This window comes from Arachis hypogaea, chromosome 11 (genome assembly GCF_003086295.3).
Source record: "Arachis hypogaea cultivar Tifrunner chromosome 11, arahy.Tifrunner.gnm2.J5K5, whole genome shotgun sequence".
Taxonomy (NCBI): domain Eukaryota; kingdom Viridiplantae; phylum Streptophyta; class Magnoliopsida; order Fabales; family Fabaceae; genus Arachis; species Arachis hypogaea.
Window position 1 is genome coordinate 117,490,322 of NC_092046.1, and position 21,223 is coordinate 117,511,544.

A 21,223-nucleotide genomic window follows, 5' to 3' on the forward strand; every position below is an offset into this window, starting at 1 on the left:
GGAAAGGGAAGGCAAAAGCTTCCACCTCCGAGTCATGGGAGATGGAGAGATTCCTCTCAAGGGTGCATCAAGACCACTTTTATGAAGTTGTGGACAAGAAGAAAGTGATCCCCGAGGTCCCTTTCAAACTCAAAAAGAATGAGTATCCGGAGATCTGACATGAGATCCGAAGAAGAGGTTGGAAAGTTCTCACCAACCCCATTCAACAAGTCTGGATCTTAATGGTTCAAGAGTTCTATGCCAATGCATGGATCACCAAGAACCATGATCAAAGTGTGAACCTGGACCCCAAGAATTGGCTTACAATGGTCCGAGGGAAATACTTGGATTTTAGTCCGGAAAATGTAAGGTTGGCATTCAACTTGCCCATAATGCAAGGAGATGCACACCCCTACACTAGAAGGGTCAACTTTGATCAAAGGTTGAACCAAGTCCTCATGGACATATGTGAAGAGGGCGCTCAATGGAAGAGAGATTCAAAAGGGAAGCCGGTTCAACTAAGAAGGCATGACCTCAAGCCCGTGGCTAGGGGATGGTTGGAGTTCATCCAACGCTCAATTATTCCCACTAGCAACCGGTCCGAAGCTACTATAGACCGGGCTATCATGATATATAGCATCATGATTGGAGAGAAAGTGGAAGTTCATGAGGATATATCCCAAGAACTCTACAAGGTGGCGGACAAGTCCTCTCCTTTGGCAAGGTTAGCCTTCCCTCATCTCATTTGTCACCTTTGCAATTCGGTTGGAATTGACATAAAGGGAGACATTCTCATTGATGAGGACAAACCCATCACTAAGAAAAGGATGGAGAAAACAAGAGAACCTCATCAAGAGCATGAGGAAATTCCTCATCATGAAATCCATGAGATGCCTCAAGGGGTGCATCTTCCTCCACAAAACTATTGGGAGCAAATCAACAACTCCCTAGGAGAATTAAGTTCCAACATGGGACAACTAAGGGTGGAGCACCAAGAGCATTCCATCCTCCTCCCTGAAATTAGAGAAGACCAAAGAACCATGAGAGAGGAGCAACAAAGGCAAGGAAGAGACATTGAGGAGCTCAAGCACTCCATAAGATCTTCAAGAGGAAGAACAAGCCGCCATCATTAAGGTGGACCCGTTCTTTAATTTTCTTGTTCTTTATTTTCCTGTTTTTCGAATTTTTATGCTTATGTTATTTATGTTTGTGTCTTTATTACATGATCATTAGTGTCCTAGTGTCTATGCCTTAAAGCTATGAAAATGAATCCATCACCTTTCTTAAATGAAAAATGTTTTTAATTGAAAAAGAAAAAGAAGTGCATGAATTTCAAATTTTAAAACAGTTTAATTATTTTGATGTGGTGGCAATACTATTGTTTTTCTGAATGAATGCTTGAACAGTGCATATTTTTGAATTTGATTGTTTATGAATGTTAAAATTATTGGCTCCTGAAAGAATGAAAGGAAAAGGAGAAATGTTATCTGATGATCTGAAAAATCATAAAATTGATTCTTGAAGCAAGAAAAAGCAGTGAAAAGCTTGCAAAAAAAAAAGAAAGAAAAAGAAAAGCAAGCAAAAAAAGCCAATACCCCTTTAAACCAAAAGGCAAGGGTGATAAAAAGAATCCAAGGCTTTGAGCATCAGTGGATAGGAGGGCCCATAGGAATAAAATCCTGGCCTAAGCGGCTAAACCAAGCTGTCCCTAACCATGTGCTTGTGGCGTGAAGGTGTCAAGTGAAAACTTGAGACTGAGCGGTTAAAGTCGAGGTCCAAAGCAAAAAGAAAAGTGTGCTTAAGAACCCTGGACACCTCTAATTGGGGACTCTAGCAAAGCTGAGTCACAATCTGAAAAGGTTCACCCAGTTATGTGTCTGTGGCATTTATGTATCCGGTGGTAATACTGGAAAACAAAGTGCTTAGGGCCACGGCCAAGACACATAAAGTAGCTGTGTTCAAGAATCAACATACTTAAATAGGAGAATCAATAACACTATCTGGATTCTGAGTTCCTATAGATGCCAATCATTCTGAACTTCAAGGGATAAAGTGAGATGCCAAAACAGTTCAGAAGCAAAAAGCTAAAAGCCCCGCCCATCTAATTAATACTGATCTTCATAGATATTTTTGGAATTCATTGTATATTCTCTTCTTTTTATCCTATTTGATTTTCAGTTGCCTGGGGACAAGCAACAATTTAAGTTTGGTGTTGTGATGAGCGGATAATTTATACGCTTTTTGGCATTATTTTTAGTATGTTTTTAGTATTTTTTTTGTTAGTTTTTATTATGTTTTTATTAGTTTTTAAATAAAAATGACTCTTCTAGACTTTACTATGAGTTCATATGTTTTTCTATGATTTTAGGTATTTTCTGGCTGAAATTGAGGGACCTGAGCAAAAATCTGATTCAGAGGCTGAAAAAGGACTGCAGATGCTGTTGGATTCTGACCTCCCTGCACTCAAAGTAGATTTTCTGGAGCTACAAAAACCCAATTGGCGCGCTTTCAATTGCGTTGGAAAGTAGACATCTTGGGCTTTCCATCAATGTATAATAGTCCATACTTTTCCCAAGATATGATGGCCCAAACAGGCGTTCCAAGACAGCTCAAGAATTCTGGCGTTTAACTCCAAAACTGGCACAAAAGCTGGAGTTAAACGCCCAAATTGGCATAAAAGCTGGCGTTTAACTCCAAAAAAAGTCTCTACACAAAAATGCTTCAATGCTCAGCCCAAGCACACACCAAGTGGGCTCAGAAGAAGATTTCTGCATTAATTACTGATTTCTGCAACCCTAGGCTACTAGTTCTCTATAAATAGCACCTTTTGCTATTACACTTTATACACTTTTCAGATCTTTACTCATACTTTCATAGTTCTTTTCATGTTTGGGAGGCTGGCCTCACGGCCATGCCTGACCCTTGTTCTTATGTATTCTCAACGGTGGAGTTTCTACACACCATAGATTAAGGTGTGGAGCTCTGCTGTTCTTCATGAATTAATACAAAGTACTATTGTTTTTCTATTCAACTCAAGTCTATTTCTTCTCCAAGATATTCATTCATTCTTCAACTTGATGAATGTGATGATCCGTGACACTCATCATCATTCTCACCTATGAACATGTGCCTAACAACCACTTCTGTTCTACTTGCAATGGCTTGAATACGTATCTCTTGGGTTTCTAATCTAAGATTGGAACCTTCGTGGTATAGGCTAGAATTAATGGCAGCCATTCCTGAGATCCGGAACGTCTAAACCTTGTCTGTGGTATTCTGAGTAGGATCTGGGAAGGGATGACTGTGACGAGCTTCAAACTCGCGATTGTGGGGCGTGTGACAGACGCAAAAGGATCAATGGATCCTATTCTGACATGATCGAGAACCGACAGCTGATTAGCCGATGTTGTGACAGAGCATCAGGACCATTTTCACTGAGAGGATGGGATGTAGCCATTGACAACGGTGATGCCCAACATAAAGCTTGCCATGGAAAGGAGTATGAATGATTGGAAGAAGGCAATAGGAAAGCAGAGGTTCAAGGGGAACAAAGCATCTTCATACGCTTATCTGAAATCCACCAATGAATTACATAAGTATCTCTATCTTTATTTTATGTTTATTTTCATCACCTTAAACTCCATAACTATTTGAATCCGCCTGACTGAGATTTACAAGATGACCATAGCTTGCTTCAAGCCAACAATCTCCGTGGGATCGACCCTTACTCACGTAAGGTTTATTACTTGGACGACCCAGTGCACTTGCTGGTTAGTTGTGCGGAATTGTGACAAAGTGTGATTCACGTTTGAGAGCTCCAAGTCTTTGGTGCCATTGTTGATGATCACAATTTCGTGCACCATGTACTCTCAAACTGTAGCTCAATACTATCCGACTAAGGCTTCGCAAGAGCTTATGTAGAATAAGGGGTCATACTCTTGTTCCACCCCAGATTCATAAAGATAAAGAACGAAAATACATCATATAGAATCAAACATGTATTAAAGTAGAAAAGTAATGATATTAATCCATAGTAATGAGCAGAGCTCCTATCCTTAACTCAGGAGGTTAGTTGCTCATGCTTTAAGAAGGTGCAATATAATGTGTATGTGCTTCTCCCCTCTTGGGAGCCATAACCGTCAGGAGAAAGGAAGTCACTTATTTATAATAAAAACTCTAAGACTAAACATAAAAGATATTATTTTTAATTAAAAATTACAAAAAGAAAATAGAACAAGCTAAGAAGTGCTAAAATCCACTTTGGGCCCGCTTTGGTCATGTGCTTCGTATGCCTGGCGTTCAACTTGGGCTTCTGGGCGTTGAACGCCCATTAGGGGGTGAGCGTGTTGTTTCCTTGCTCCCTGGGTGGCATTGAACTCTAGTTTTGGGTGTTCAACACTGGGCTTGCTCCTCTTTGGGCGTTGAACTCCAGTCTTGGGCATTCAACTTGGAGGCTGGTCCTTCTTGGGCGTTGAACTCCAGAGGTGGGCGTTCAATGCCCATTTTGGGGAGTGATTCCAAAAGAAATGTATAGACTATTTATATTTCTAGAAAGCTCTGGAAGTTAGCTTTCCAACGCCGTTGAGAGCGCGTCAATTGGACCTTTGTAGCTCAAGATATGCTCGTTGGAATGCACGGAGGTTAGGATTTGACAACATCTGCTATCCTTTCTTTGCCTTTGAATCAGACTTTGCTAAAACTTGCCATTTTCACCCAAAAATCACCTGAAATCATAATAAAAACACAAAAACTCAAAGTAGCATCCAAAAGGTGAATTTTGCACTAAAACCTACTAAAACTTTATAAAATGTAGCTAAAAATACTAAGAAAATGATACTAAAATGGGTATAAAATATCCACTCATCATTCTCCCCTCGGGCATTTGATTCTCGGGCTATATGTCGAACTTTTCCTTCAAAAAACTGTGTCAGTTATTCTTGGGCTTCATCCAAGTACTTCTTCATAGTAGGGTCTTTGGCTTGATAAGTGTCGTTGGTTTGCAAAGTTATTACTTGCGAATCACTTAACACTACAAATTTCTTAGCCCTCACTTGTTTAGCCAGTTTTAAGCCAGCGAGTAATGCCTCATATTCTTCTTGGTTATTGGAAGCAAGGAACTCGAATCTTAAGGAGAGATCTATCCGGGTTCCTTCGTCGCTTTCTAAAATGACACCTGCCCCACTTCCGGCTTTGTTTGATGACCCATCTATGTATAAGCTCCATGTAGTTAGGTCTCCTGGCCTTTCCGTGTACTCAGCGACAAAGTCAGCAAGGTATTGTGACTTAATTACTGTTTGAGCTTCATACTTTAGGTCAAACCCGGACAGTTTCATGACCCATTGTAGCATCCGTCCTGCCAAGTCCGACTTTTCTAAAATGTGCTTCATTGGCTAATTAGTACGAACTTTGATAGTGTGAGCCTGAAAGTAAGGTCAGAGTCTTCAAGATGTGAGGATAAGGGCATAAGCAAACTTTTCTATCTTTTGATAGTTCAATTCTGTCCCTTGTAGGGCTTTGCTGACAAAATAGATAGGTTGCTTCCCCTGTTCATTTTCTCGGATCAGGACTGAAGCTATAGCTCGGCTTCCTACTGCCATGTATAGCATGAGTTCTTCCCCTTTGATAGGTCGGGTAAGTATTGGGGCTGCCCAGAAATGCTTTGAAGTCCTAAAAGGTTCGTTCGTATTTTGGGGGTCCACTCGAATTGCTTCCCTTTTCTTAGGATTGAATATAAGGGAAGTGATTTCAGAGCTGATCCGGCTAGGAATCTGGAGAGGGCTGCTAACCTTCCATTTAATTGTTGAACCTCTTTGACACAAGTCGTGCTCTTCATATTGAGTATAGCCTGGCACTTGTCTGGGTTGGCTTCTATACCTCTTTGGGTTACCATGAACCCTAAGAACTTTCCAGCTTCTACGACAAAGGTGCATTTTGAGGGGTTTAACCTCATTTCATGCTTTCTTATTATGGAGAACACCTCGGAGAGATCGGACAACAAGGTTGTATTTTCTTTGATTTTGATGAGCATGTCATCTACGTACATGTCCATTAGTTTTCCCAAGTGAGAGGAAAAAACTTTGTTCATTAGAAGTTGGTATGTAGCTCCTGTGTTCTTTAATCCAAAAGGCATTACTATGTAGCAATAGTTAGCTTTTGGAGTTATGAATAAGGTCTTCTCTTGATCTTGCTTGTACATCGAGATTTGGTTGTACCCCAAGTAGGCGTCCATAAAAGATAGGTATCGATATCCTGATGCTGAGTCGACTAGGGCGTTGATGCTTAGGAGAGAATAAGGATCTTTGGAACAAGCTTTATTGAGGTTGGTGTAATCGACACACATTCTCCACTTTCCATTTTGTTTCTTTACCAAAATCACGTTAGCTAGCCATAATAGGTATTTTACTTCCCTTATGAATCCTGCCTCTAACAAGGCTTGCACTTGTTCCTCCATGACCTGTGTCCTTTCTGGTCCAAGCTTCCGACGCTTTTGTTGAACAGGTTGGGAGCCCGGATACACTGCGAGTTTATGGGACATTAGGTCGGGATCTATGCCAAGCGTATTGGAGGCCTTCCAGGCGAAGAGGTCGGAGTTTTTTCTCAGTAGTGCGACGATCTGTTCCTTTAGACTTTCCTCCAGGTTAGCTCCGACATTCGTTGTTTTGTTGGGGTAATCTCCGATTTGTACTTCCTCTACCTTGCCCCCAGGTTGGAGGCGTAATTTTTCTCGAGTTCGGACTCCACCCAGTTCAATCGTATTGACCTCTTTGCTCCCAGGACTGCCTTTTAAAGTAAGGCTTTCATTGTAGTATTTTCATGCTAACTTAATCTCCCTTAATAGTGGCAATCCCTTCCACTATAGAGAACTTCATACAGAGGTAAGGTGTTGAGACGACAGCCGCAAGTCAGTTCAAGGTCATCCAACCTATTAAGGCATTGTACGCCGAATTTACATCAACCACTATGTAATCAATACTTAGCATTTTCGACCTTACACCCTTTCCAAAAGTGGTGTATAAGAAGATGTACCCCAGCGGTCAGATTGGCATGTCCCCCAGTCCGAATAGGTTGTCTGGGTAGGCCTTTAAGTCCTTTTCTTCCAACCTGAGCTTGTCGAAAGTGGGTTTGAATAGGATGTCCGTCGATCTTCCCTGATCTATCAGAGTCCTATGGAGGTGGGCGTTTGCAAGGATTATTGTTATCACCACGGGATCGTCATGTCCAGATGTTATCCCTTGGGCGTCTTCTTTAGTGAACAAGATGGTAGGTAAGTCGGGTATTCTAGTTTCCTTCTCGACTTAGTAGACCTCTTTTAGATTCTTTTTCCGTGATGATTTTGACATTCCTCCTCCTAAAAACCCCCCATTGATCATATGTATGTGTCATTCTGGGGGTATGAGGTGGACGCTCTTGTCGTCCTTCCTCTTCATCCCTCCTTCTCTTTCTCGGGTTGCCCGATCTGTCTACCAGGTATCCATCTAGTTGGCCTTCGCTGACCAACTTTTCTATGACATTCTTCAAATCGTAGCATTCGTTGGTGGAATTTCCATAGAGCTTATGTTACTCACAGTGTTCAATCCAACTTCCTGCCTTCTTGTGTTTAATTGGGCGATGAGGTGGGAGCTTCTCTGTGTGATATATCTCTCTGTAAACATCTACTTGAGAAACTCTTAGAGGGGTGTAGTTGTGATACTTTCGGGGCTTTTCTGAGTTTTTGTCTTCTTTGTTTTTGGATTCTTTTTCTTTTTCCCCAGTTGGATAGGGCAGGCTAGGTCGTGGAAAAGGTTCCCTTAGTTAGAAATTCTCTTCCATGTTAATGCATTTCTCTGCCCTTTCTTGGACTTCATTCAGAGAAGATGGATGTCGTTTAGATATTGACTGGGAAAATGGCCCTTCTCTAAGGCCATTGACCAATCCCATGATTACAGCTTCAGTAGGAAGATTCTGAATCTCCAAACATGCCTTGTTGAACCTTTCCATGTAGACTCGAACAGTTTTCTTGACCTCTTGCTTGACTCCTAGCAGGCTCGGGGCGTGCTTTGTTTTATCCTTCTGGATGGAGAATCTGGTTAGAAACTTCCTTACCAAGTCGTCAAAGGTAGTTACCAACCTGGGAGACAAGTTATCAAACCACTTCATTGCCACTTTGCTCAGGGTTGTTGGGAAGGCTTGGCAATGGGTAGCGTCAGAGGTGTCAGCCAGGTACATCCTGGTTTTGAAGATGCTGAGATGGTGCCTTGGGTCGATCGTCCCGTCATAGAGATTCATGTCGGGTGTTTTGAAGTTTCTGGAAACTTTAGCTCGCATGATCTCTTATATGAACGGGTCTTCCTCACCTAAGGAGCTGTCTTCCCAATCTGTTCGGTTACTTCAATTGCGAAGGTCGGCTTCTAACTTCATGAGCTTTTCTTCTAGCTCCTTTCGTCGTCTTACCTCTCTCCGCAGCTCTCGTTCCATTTCTCGTTGTCGCTCAGCCTCATACTCCAGCTGTTCTCACCGGCCATGAAATAGGCCCAGTATCTCGGCCATTTGTGGGGACTCTTCCTCTTCACGGTGACGAATTTTCGAATGAATCCGCCTTGGCTGGGGGTTTGCTGATGGCCCTTCCCCATTAGGACCATGCATCTAGTGTAGTGAAGGTAGTATAATGGCGTTGCCCTCTGGTTGGGGCTTAGCTTCAGATTCAGATGCCGTGTGACCGTCTTCATACTGGTGGTCTACCATTATCAGAAGGTGAATTCCAAGTCCTTGGCAACGGTGCCAATATTCTGAGGGTTACCTGAAACATTGATTTTGGCCTGAACGTGAGGTCCAAACTCCTTTGGATGGAAGCATCTGACTTGTTAGTGCCGAGGTGCCGCCTGTCCGAATTCTTCGTGAGAAGGTGGGGGGTGGTACCTGCAAGAGACTCCGATGCTTAAGTTAGCAAGGGCTTTAGGCAGGTTTTTAGTAGATTAGAACATGTGTTATACCTGAGGGGTGTCAGTGTATTTATAGTAGAGTAGATAACTATCTTTGTTAGAGTAGTTCTATTTTTATTAATAAATAACCATTTCCTTTATCTTGGGAGTTTGTTAGGATCTATCTTTCAGAGAAGATAGAGATAGTTGGAGAGATTCGAGGAGGCCGTTACTTACTTAGATAAGCATAAACTACTTCTTTTTATCATAGCCACTAAAATAGCCACTAAAATACCAGATTCTACGATACATATTTCTTTTTATCTTTTCTATTTATTTCATATAATTAAAGTGATGAATATCATTATATATATCATATCAAGCTATTAACCTTTAATTTGTTGTTTCTTGCAGTGCAATATATACTTCCTCACAATCTAATTATATTTTTTTATTATGATAATTTAAGAATTTCGCATCATTCTCAGTTATCAGTTATGAATTTCACTATTGCTCTTTCTTTTCTTAAAAGAGTGTGTCTTTTAAATAATCATTAAAGGGATTATTTTTAAATGTATATCTATGATTTGGAACACATAATATGTAACTATGTGTATATAATATATTTTTACTGAATGCGACTCAAAATTTAAAGCTTTAAAAAATAACAAAAAAACACGATATGCAATGTAGACACCATTTTACACACATACTAGTATACACAAGACTCGAGTAATACACAACTAGAAAAAACAAATAGTTAAAGCATATCAAGTATACAACCTAATTTAGGAATTTACAATTTATCAATCGCACCAAATAAACAAACTCATTCATTCACAATTCTTTTTCTAAATTATCTTTTTACTCATTTTTACTGGTTTTTCTTTCTTCTCAATATATACTACTGGAGGATTACAAGTGTTCATAACACGCAGCGAAAGTAATAAAGTAATTCTATTGATCTATTTTGTGCTTAAAATATTTGTTGAAATAAGATGGGTTAGATGCCAATACCTGAGTACCCTAGTGAAAGAAAACTTTCTCCTTCGATAGTACGAAGGTACTATACGTATCTACACCGAGATTGATCCTTGTTGTCAACTCTTTGACTAATGGATTTAACTAAGAAATTTCTTGCAACTCCTTGCACCAGCAATTCTTCACTAAGAATTGGAATATTTGTGTATGTGGAGGTAAAAGAAAAACTTGTGTGTTCTTTCTTTTATCATATACACATATATATAGTATGAGATTGATGACTGATTTGTGAATCAAATTACAACTTAATTTGAAACAGAATCAGTTGGGATCTTATCCATATTTAAAACTCATCATAGAATAAATAATTAATTATTTAATATTCTCAATTATCATATTATTATATTTATGGTGCTAGCAAAGAATATAATAATATTCTATTTGAATTAATATAATTATTTATTTGATCTAATCAAAATAATAATTAAATGATTATTTACCAAGGATTAGAACACTCGTTAGTGTGTGACCCCATAGGTTCAATACTAAGCGGGTAGTAAATTAGTCATACTAAATTTACTAATCAAGGTTGGCGTCTAGCAACGCTCCTTGACGACCCGATAGTATGAAGTAATAATATTTTTACTAAGAACTCAAGATGAACAAAAAATACAACTCCTTCCATCTTTTCAACTCTTGGCTACCTTTTAGAGTACAGTTTGATTGTCAAACTCTAACTTGTTACCATTATTATAATGAATTATGAATGACTTAAGAAACCCATTTCTTAATTCATTCAAACCCCTTGGCCAAGGCATTGTTTATTTCATTCATTATAATCGTAGAGCTCAAACTCATTACCATAGTTGATGCATTCCATTTTGACTAATCATTAATTCTACAAGTATTTAAATCATACCCAATGTCCATTCAACTAATACCCGTAGGGTGTTAAGTGTCCGGAATCAAAGTATAACAAATACATTGTCAATTACTATGATAGTCGCAGGTCAAAGGAAAATTCTAATATTATGTTCATCATAAGAAATATCCTATTGACAAATATACGGTAACTATAACCATTAAGAATTCTTAGAGTGAGTCAGTTCAATGGTTATATCTCTATATATACCATTTAAATATATAATTTAATAAATGAGATCTATTAATCTTCATCCAATGAAGACTATTATATATATATATATATATATATATATATTAATCTATCCGAATCACTAATGTCCCATTTTTAGTGATTCTACGATTAAGAACAATTTAAATTAAAAGTACTCAAAAAACGTATATCTCATTATTACGATCCCTATCGTAATTATTCGTTTCTAATTTTAATTAAGGACACTATCATAAATTATAAAAGTTTATTCTTATAAAAAGGAATAATAATAATAATAATAATTCACGATAGTATTTTGTTGGACATACACACTTATCTCCAATAATCTCCCACTTGCACTAGAGCCAATGACAGATTGGATCTAGGGCATACATGTATTTCCAACAAAATCTCCCACTTGGACTAGAGCCAATCAGTCATATATTTCAATCCCAATTCCCACATGTGCTTATCAAACTCTTTTGATCCAAGTGCCTTAGTGAATGGGTCTGCTGCATTATCCTTCCCAGCAACCTTTTGAATTTCAATGTCTTCACGTTCAACGATCTCTTTTATCAAATGATACCTTCTCAAGATATGCTTAGATTTTTTATGTGATCTTGTCGCTTTTGCTTGTGCAATGGCTCCATTATTGTCGCACAGTAATGGAAGTGGTTCTTTAATTGAAGGCACCACACCAAGCTCGTTTATGAACTTCTTCATCCACACAGCTTCTTTAGCAGCCTCACTTGCTGCTATGTACTCAGCTTCAATTGTTGAATCAGCTACAGTAGCTTGTTTGGAACTTTTCCAACTTACTGCACCACCGTTTAAGGTGAAAACATAACCTGAAGTAGATTTGCTATCATCTTTGTCTGAGGCAAAACTTGCGTCAATGAACCCTTTTGGTATAAGTTCAGAATCTCCATAGATAAGGAATTGGTCTTTGGTTCTTCTTAAATCTTTAAGAATGGATTTAACCACCTTCCAATGTTCCTTACCAGGATTTGCCTGATATCGACTGGCTACTCCTAGCGCATATGCGACATCAGGACGTGTACATGTCATGGTATACATGATAGCTCCCACTGCACTAGCATATGGTATTCTACTCATGCGTACTCTCTCTTCATAATTTTTAGGACAATCCTTTCTACTGAGAGTAATTCCAGTGCCTATTGGTAAATAGCCCTTTTTGGAGTTTTTCATGTTATACATTTTCAATATGGTATCAATGTACATAGATTGTGAGAGTCCGAGCAACCTTTTAGATCTATCTCTATAGATCTTTATTCCTAGAATATAGGCTACTTCTCCCAAATCCTTCATGGAGAATTGTTGAGATAGCCAAGTTTTGGTATTTTGTAATGTTGGTACATTATTTCCTATTAGTAATATGTCATCAACATAGAGTACTAAGAAAATGATTGTACTCCCACTAAACTTTTTGTATATGCAAGGATCCTCTTCACACCGGATAAAATCAAACTTTTCGATTGTCTTATTAAAGCAAATGTTCCAACTTCTAGAAGCTTGCTTTAGCCCATAAATGACGCGTTGCAGCTTACAAACTTTACTATGATCAGTCTGAAGTGTGAAACCTTCAGGTTGTGTCACGTACACTTCCTCTTTGAGTTCTCCATTAAGAAAAGCTATTTTCACATCCATTTGCCATATTTCATAATCATAGTATGCTGCTATAGCAAGTAGAATCCGAATAGATTTGAGCATTGCCACAGGAGAAAATGTTTCTTCATAATCTATTCCCTCCTTTTGACGGTATCCCTTGGCAACTAGACGGGCTTTATAGGTCTCTACCTTACCATCTGCTCCAATCTTTTTCTTGTAAACCCATTTGCAACCAATAGGTTTTATGTCTTTTGAGGGTTCAACCAAAGTCCAAACATTGTTGATCCTCATAGACTCTATTTCGGATTCCATGGCACTCTGCCATTTTAGACTTTCGGAACTTTGCATTGCCTCTTCATAAGTCTTAGGATCATTATCATCATAATCGATCCCATTTTCCACATCATCTTGCACCATTAGGTTTAACCTTAGTGGTGGACGATGTTCTCTTGTGGACCGTCGAAGAGGTAGTTCTTGTACCAAATTTGGAGGTTGCTGAACCGGTTCCAAAGGTAGTTCAAGGATTGGTTCATTAATCTCTCTTTGAACTACTATTAGTTCGTTATCCTCAACTCTTGAAGATGATAAATTTGGTGTTAGTTTGAGTACATCCAAAGTTGGTTGCTCAACTTGAATTTCATATTCTTGAGCTTGTACTATTTCATTGGTTTCTTGAACTTCATCAAGTTGTATTTCTTCACCTTGTCTTCCTTCAGAAAGAAATTTCTTTTCTAAAAAGGTTCCACCACTTGCCACAAACACTTTGTGATAAGAAGGGTGATAGAAATAATAACCTATTGTTTCTTTAGGGTAACCAATGAATCTACATTTATCGGACCTAACATCAAGTTTATTACTTTGCAATTTCTTAACATATGCTGGACATCCCCAAACTCTAATGTGCTTGAGATTTGGTTTTCGTCCTTTCCATATCTCATATGGTGTTGAAGAAACTGCTTTAGTGGGTACTTTATTTAGAAAATATGCTGCTGTTTCTAAAGCATAGTGATAAACCCCGATTTTGTGGTTTATCTTGTGCTTATTTTGGGAGATTTTATCAACATTTCTCACACTTATTCACAAGAAATGCATGATTTTGTGTTCACTTTTCAATATTGCTCCATGATGGAAAACATGCTTATTTTGCCTTAAAATTGCCATATTTTAATTCTCTTCTATTGCCATTCGATGCCGTGATGTATTTGTTGAGTAATTTCAGGAATTATAGGGTAGGAATGACTTAGAAGAGAGGGAGAAAGCATGTACAAAAAGGGAGGAACATGAAGAATTGAAATCTTGGGAAAAGCAGCATCGGCGCGCTCGCGCACTCCATGCGCACGCGTGGATGGGATTGGCTGGAAGCGGCGCGCAAGAATGGACGCATCCGCGCAGATCAGAAAATCTCTATCGACGCGCACGTGCACTTGGCGCACACGCGTGGATCACAAAAGCAATCGGCGCGCACGCACGCACTACGCGCACGCGTGGAAAGCTGCACGTGACCTCATTAAAGGAAATCGTGCCTAGCGATTTCTGAGGCTCATTAAGCCCAATTTCAAGTTGTTTCTGCATGGAAAAGACCCAATGATGCTAGGGAGAAAGGGGGGGATCACTCATTTTACACTAGGACATATTTTTTAGTTAGTTTTTGGTTCTTGTGTTATTCTAGAGGGAGAAACCCTTGTTCCTCTCTAGATCTAATTTTAATTTGATCTTCCCTTGTTGATTTGTGAATTGGATCTTGTTAATTACTAGTTTTAATTGTTCAATTTGAATTCCTTGTTACAATTTTGCTTATATCTTGTGATAGTTTATGAATTCTTGTCAATTGTCATTTTATACTCATTTTATGAATGTTGTGAATCTTGACTTGTTGATGTTACATTGATGATTTCTATGTTTAGCTTTGTTGTTTGGATGATCATGTGTTGATAATTGTTAGTGGGTACTTGTAGATTTCAATTTAATTGCTATTTTGAACATGTCTTTTGTTAATGCTTACCAAGTGTTTGATGAATTATTTACTTTGATTATGGAGTAATCTTCTTTACTCTTGGCCTAGGTCAAGGAAATTGGGTAAACTTGAGTCATTGGGTCTAATGGATTTGATGATTTGGGAGCCCTAGGTGGTCAATTTGATACTCATTGACGCCAACCCACTACTAATCTAATTAGTAGGTAGGGTTGATGTGATCAAAGCCATTTGACGTACTTCAAGTCTAGGAGTAGATATCACATACTTAAGACTTTGAGAGTAGACTTAATGAGCTTGGTTCCTCATAATTGTCAAGATATAATTGTTAGACAAGGATGGTGGCCCCAATTCCCAAGCCTAGCCAAGAGTTGCTTTTATTATTCATATTTGAAATTCAATTTCCTCAACCAATTGCTTTAGTTGTAGTTACTTGTTTGGGTTATAATAGAATTAAGTAGAATGTTGTTTATTCATTGAAGTTGCTCATGTTTTGCTTAGTTAATTGAACTAGTTGTTGCATTTTAAGATTACTTGCTTGTTAAGATTCCCATTTATTTTCATGCTCATAACTCACAACCCTGGATTTCTAACCAATGTTGAAGCACATGTTTGCCCATTCCTTGTAAGATGACCCGAGGTTTGAATACTTCGGTTATTTCTATTGGGGTTGAACTTGTGACAACCAGATCCCTCTTCTAAATTTGACCCCGAGGATTGTTGTTGGTAGAGCTATACTTGCAACGCGACCTTATTGGAAAAAAATCTTTACCAATACACCCTTGGGGCTCGTGTCAAATTTTTGGCGCCGTTGCCGGGGAATGGTTGCAACATATGCCTTGATATTGGTTATGTGAATATGTTAATATTGTAGATAGTTTACTTCTTTCAATACTTAGCCATAGTTTAGATTTCTTTTACATTTGTGCTATGACTTTCAAGTTTGATGACTCGGTCTCAACCGAACTCTAGCTTAGCCAATTTTGATCCCGAGATCAAAAGAACTTTGTTACACACTCGGCAAGCTAGACGGCGGTTGAATTACACACCTAGTACTTCGGTCTCTCTTGAGGAAAATACCGAATCACTAGACGTTACCGAGAGTGACTTAGAGTCCGTTACTTCCTATTCTTCTGTTGGCACTACTAATACATCTTTGCATCCTACAGGTGAGCCACACATGGCGGAGCAACGCTCGATCACTTTGCATGAGCAAGGAGCTCCGGATATCATACTTCAACCGTTGCAAGCAAGGTATCCTAACCTTGATCCGAACTTTGAGTTGAAGAGTAGCTTGATACATCTACTTCCTAAGTATCATGGGTTGCCGGGTCAAGACCCCATCCGACATTTAAAGGATTTTCAAGTTGCTTGTTCTACGGCTCGAAGGTATGGAGCCGATGAGGTAGCTATCATAGTTTTTGCCTTCCCATTCTCTCTTGAAGCGCAAGCAAAAACATGGTTCTATTCGCTATCGGATGAGATTGTGACTAATTGGGATTTCTTGAGAAGAGAGTTTCTTGATAAATTTTTTCCATCGGAGAAGACCGACTACATCCGGAAAGAGATTTCGGGCATAATGCAAAGAGACCAAGAGAGTTTGTACGAGTATTGGTCTCGGTTTAAGAGGTTATTGGAGTCATGTCCACACCACGGAATGCCCACTAACTTTCTCATTAGCTACTTTACCGGAGGTCTTTGTACGGAGGATAGAAAATTGCTCACCGCTTCTAGTGGTAGTTCCTTTTCAAAAAACAAGACGGAGGGAGAAGCTTGGAATTTGATAAAGGATGTTGCCGAATCTACACAACACACAAGAGTGAGAAGTAATCCTCTCAAGGGTGTAGTAGAACCATCCCCTTCTGAATCAAGTCTAACCAAAGCACTTGGGGATATGACCACCATCCTTACACAAATCCAAAGGGATCAAAAGGAATACTACTCCATCAAAGCCGTCCAAGCCCCACCTCCGGTTGCTCAACTTGAAGGCCCTCCTAGAATTTGTGGTTTGTGCTCAAGCACCACACATTACACCGACCAATGCCATCAAATTCAAGAGGAACATGCCCTTGTGGTAGCCAATGTGAATTACAACAACCGTCCACCCTACCCTTCTCAAGGTCAAAATAATTACCATCAAGGTGGTAATCAACATCAAGGGTGGAGGGATAATGCACAAGGAAGCAATCAAAACTAAAGATGGAACAACTCTCCTTCTCATCACAACAACAACCAATCTTCATTCCAATACCACCACAATAACACCAACTACCAAGCCAACCAAAGCCACTCCAACCAAAACCAAAACAACTACACCAAGTACCAAGCACCACACCATAGACAACAAAACCAAAACCAAACTCTTTCATCTTCCAACAATCAAGTTGAAGAGCTTAGAGCCGCTATGGAAAAACGAGATGAGAGCAACAAGGCTCAATTTGATGCCTTGAGTACCCAATTGGCTAACCTCACCAACTTGCTTTCAACGATGAATATGTCAAACCAACTACTAAACCCCAATAACAACACTGACCAACCCTCAAGTTCTTCTAACCTTCCATCCCAACCCCAACCAAATCCAAGAGGCGGTCTCAACGCCATCACTCTATGGTCGGGGACTACATTAGAAGAGATACCTCCAAGGGTCATGGGAGAAATTCATGAGGAAGAGGTAGTTGTTGAAGCTCCACATGAAGAAGAGGTGGTAGACAAAAGGCATGAGGAAGAAGGAGTAAACCTCAAGGAACCCAAGAGGAAAGCCATAGTGGATGAGTCCGTTCCTATTCCATTTCCTTCCATGGTGAAGAAGGCAAAGAAAACATCGGAGTTTGATTTGAACATGCTTCAAGTGTTCAAAAAGGTTGAGGTAACCATACCACTCCTTGATGCTATTCAACAAATTCCAAAGTATGCAAAATTTTTGAAAGACTTGTGTACACACAAGGATAGGATAGGAGAATTGGAGACATTATCCTTGGGTAGTTCAATTTCTTCCTTGATGGAACCTATTCCAAGAAAATGTGGTGATCCTGGACCATGCTTAGTGTCTCGTTGTATTGGCGGATACACCTTTCATGATTGTATGTGTGACTTGGGAGCCTGTGTTAGCATCATGCCGCTTTCTATTTATGTGCGGTTGAATTTAGCTCCATTGAAGAAGTCGGCGGCGAGGTTTGCCTTAGCTGATAAAAGTGTGATCACAGTGATGGGGATAGCGGAAGATGTACTCGTGGCAATTAAGGATTTGGTTTTTCTGGTTGACTTTTACATCCTTGAAATGCCTCCAGCAGAAAGTAGAAGCTCATCCTACATCCTACTTGGTAGACCCTTCCTCAAAACCTCCAAATTCAAGTTAGATGCCTTCACCGGTGTATATTCTTTTGGGGTTGGGGACAAGACTATCAAGTTCAATTTAGAGGAAGCCATGAAACATCCTCCCGAAAAATATTCCATGCTCCGATGTGATGTAATTGATGAAGTGGTAGCAGAAGTGCAAGAAGAAGACCATGACAAGTTGTGCTACCCCATTGTTGAGGAGACAGATGATCAAGAAGATGAACATGAGGAAGTTGTCAAGAATGAATCCCATGAGCTTGATGAAAAGGAACCTCATCTTGAGATAAAAAGTGAACTGAAGCCCCTTCCATCCCATTTGAAATATGCTTTCTTAGAGGACAACCAAAGGTTTCCGGTCATTATTGCTAGTGAGCTCTCAAGTGAAGAAGAGGGAAAGCTCCTAGATGTTCTAAAAAAGTACAAGAAAGCAATAGGATGGAGCCTAGCGGATATTGTGGGAATTGACCCCCGCAAGTGCATGCATAGGATATTTCTCCAAGATGGAGCCAAGCCGGTTAGGCAACCGCAAAGGAGGCTCAACCCAACCATCCTTGATGTAGTGAAGAAAGAGATCACCCGATTACTGGATGCGGATATCATATACATAATTTCCGACAGTGACTGGGTGAGCCCGGTTCAAGTTGTTCCCAAGAAGTCGGGCATCACAACGGTCAAGAAGGACGACGGTGAATTGGTCACTAAAAGAGTCCAAAATGCGTGGCGAGTATGTATTGACTACAGAAGATTGAACGCCGCCACACAAAAAGACCATTACCCCTTACCCTTCATCGATCAGATGCTAGACCGCTTGGCAGGTAAATCTCACTACTGTTTTCTTGATGGATTTACTGGCTATTTTCAGATACATATTGCTCCTGAAGATCAGGAGAAGACCACGTTTACTTATCCATTTGGCACCTTTGCCTATAAAAGGATGCCATTTGGACTATGTAACGCACCCGCCACTTTTCAGCGATGCATGACGAGTGTCTTCTCCGATCTAATGGAGAATTGCCTGGAAGTTTTTATGGACGACTTCAGCGTTTATGGTACTTCATTTGATTTTTGTTTAGAGAGCTTGGCCAAGGTCCTAGCTAGATGTGTTGACACTAACCTTGTCTTAAATTTTGAAAAATGTCACTTTATGGTACAACAAGGTATAGTGTTAGGACATGTAGTATCTCATGAAGGCATTTCTGTGGACCCGGCCAAGGTCGATGTTATTACTACTTTGCCTCACCCCTCATCCGTGAGGGAGGTCCGCTCGTTTTTGGGACATGCAGGATTCTATAGGCGCTTTATCAAGGACTTCAGCAAGATTGCTTTGCCATTGTCGCGCCTACTCCAAAAAGATGTGGATTTTGAGTTTGACAGTGAATGTGTAAAAGCTTTTGAAGAGCTAAGGAGAGTTCTTACCACGGTACCAAGTGTGCGAGGCCCAACTGGACGTTGCCATTTGAGATAATGTGCGATGCGTCAAACCATGTTGTGGGTGCCGCGCTTGCACAGCGCGATGGTAAACTCCCTTATGTCATTGCTTACTCTTCTAAGACACTAGATGCAGCACAATCCAACTATACCACTACTGAAAAAGAACTTCTAGCTATTGTTCATGCTTTAGATAAGTTCAGATCTTATTTGCTAGGTTCAAAGATAGTGGTATACACGGATCATGCAGCTTTAAAGTACTTATTGACAAAGAATGAGTCAAAACCTATACTCATACGTTGGATCTTGCTTTTGCAAGAATTTGACATTGAGATTAGGGACCGGAGTGGATCTCAAAACATGGTTGCGGATCATTTAAGCCGCATTGAGAATTCAAAAACTGATCCATTTCCGATCAATGACTCATTCCCATTGAATAGTTTGCATGCTGTGTCGGATAGCTTTCCTTAGTTTGCCCCAATGGCGAACTACTTGGTTGCAAGAATCTTCCCTCCCAACTTTTCGAAAAACCAAAGGGACAAGTTGAGGAGTGATTCCAAATACTATATTTGGGATGACCCTCACTTGTGGAAGAGGGGCATGGACCAAGTAATTTGAAGATGCGTCCCGAAATCCGAATTCCAACCAATTCTTGAAGCTTGTCATTCGTCCGAATGTGGTGGCCACTTTGGCCCACAAAGGACCGCTAAAAAAGTGTTGGATTGTGGATTCTGGTGGCCAACCTTATTCAAGGATGCTAACCAGTTATGTGTGTCTTGCCATCAGTGTCAGAAGTCAGAAAACGCATCCAAAGGGATGAAATGCCTCAGCAACCTATGTTGTTCTGTGAGATATTTGATGTATGGGCCATTGACTTTATGGGACCGTTTTCCAACTCTAGTGGGTATCTGTATATTCTGTTAGTGCTTGACTACGTGTCAAAGTGGGTAGAGGCCATACCTACCCGCCTTGATGACGCCAATGCCATTGTTTCTTTCATAAGGAATCACATTGTATGCCGTTATGGGTCGCCACGAGCAATCGTAAGCAACCAAGGATCCCACTTTTGTAACAGGAAGGTAGAAGTATTGCTCAAGCGCTATGGAGTGTCGCATAAGGTTGCCACTGCTTATCATCTGCAAACAAATGGACAAGCGGAAGTGTCCAACCGGGAAATCAAGAGAATCTTGGAGAAAGTGGTCAATCTGCAAAGAAAGGATTGGAGCCTCCAGTTAGGAGATGCATTATGGGTGTATATAACGGCCTACAAGACTCCGATAGGGATGAGTCCTTTCTGGATCGTCTATGGTAAGGCATGCCACCTTCCAGTGGAGATTGAGCATCGAGCCTATTGGGCGGTAAAGCAGTGCAACATGGATCTAGTCAAGGCGGGTGAAGCTAGGAAGCTATAACTAGAGGAGCTTGAATGTTTGAGGAACGAGTCATATGAGAATGCCCGAATCTACAAGGAAAAGACCAAAGCATTCCATGACCATCACATCCGGAAGAAGGACTTTCAAGAAGGTGATGAGGTCCTCCTCTGCAACTCAAGGCTCCGATTTATGCCTGGAAAGCTCCGCTCTAGATGGGAAGGACCTTTCAAGGTGAAGGAGATGAAGCCCTACGGAGTGATGGAATTGTTTGATCCCAAGAGTGAAGCAACTTTCAAGGTGAATGGACATAGAGTGAAGAAGTATCATGGTTGCAAGCCCCCAAGAGAGCCAGAGGTGTACATATTGGAGGATGCACCAAGGAGAGAGGAAGCTTAAGAAAAGGACCATCCAACTTAAGGACGTTAAAGAAAAGTGCTTCGTGGGAGGCACCCCACCGTGGTAAGATCTTCCTTGTTTACACCATCTTATTTGTATTCTTAGTTTCTTATGAATT

General features: G+C 40.1%; 1 protein-coding gene across 1 annotated transcript; it reads right to left on the reverse strand.

The window, feature by feature from the left end:
• Positions 1 to 4,910: 4,910 nt before the first annotated feature.
• Positions 4,911 to 5,327, reverse strand: LOC140176178 (uncharacterized). The gene has a single exon (XM_072206070.1). The coding sequence runs from the start codon at positions 5,325 to 5,327 to the stop codon at positions 4,911 to 4,913; it is 417 nt and encodes a 138-aa protein (XP_072062171.1).
• Positions 5,328 to 21,223: the final 15,896 nt, after the last annotated feature.

What these genes read in the sequence shown, in the direction of transcription:
- LOC140176178 (XM_072206070.1), bottom strand. Translation starts at nt 5,327, where the DNA reads ATGCTACAATGGGTCATGAAACTGTCCGGGTTTGACCTAAAGTATGAA.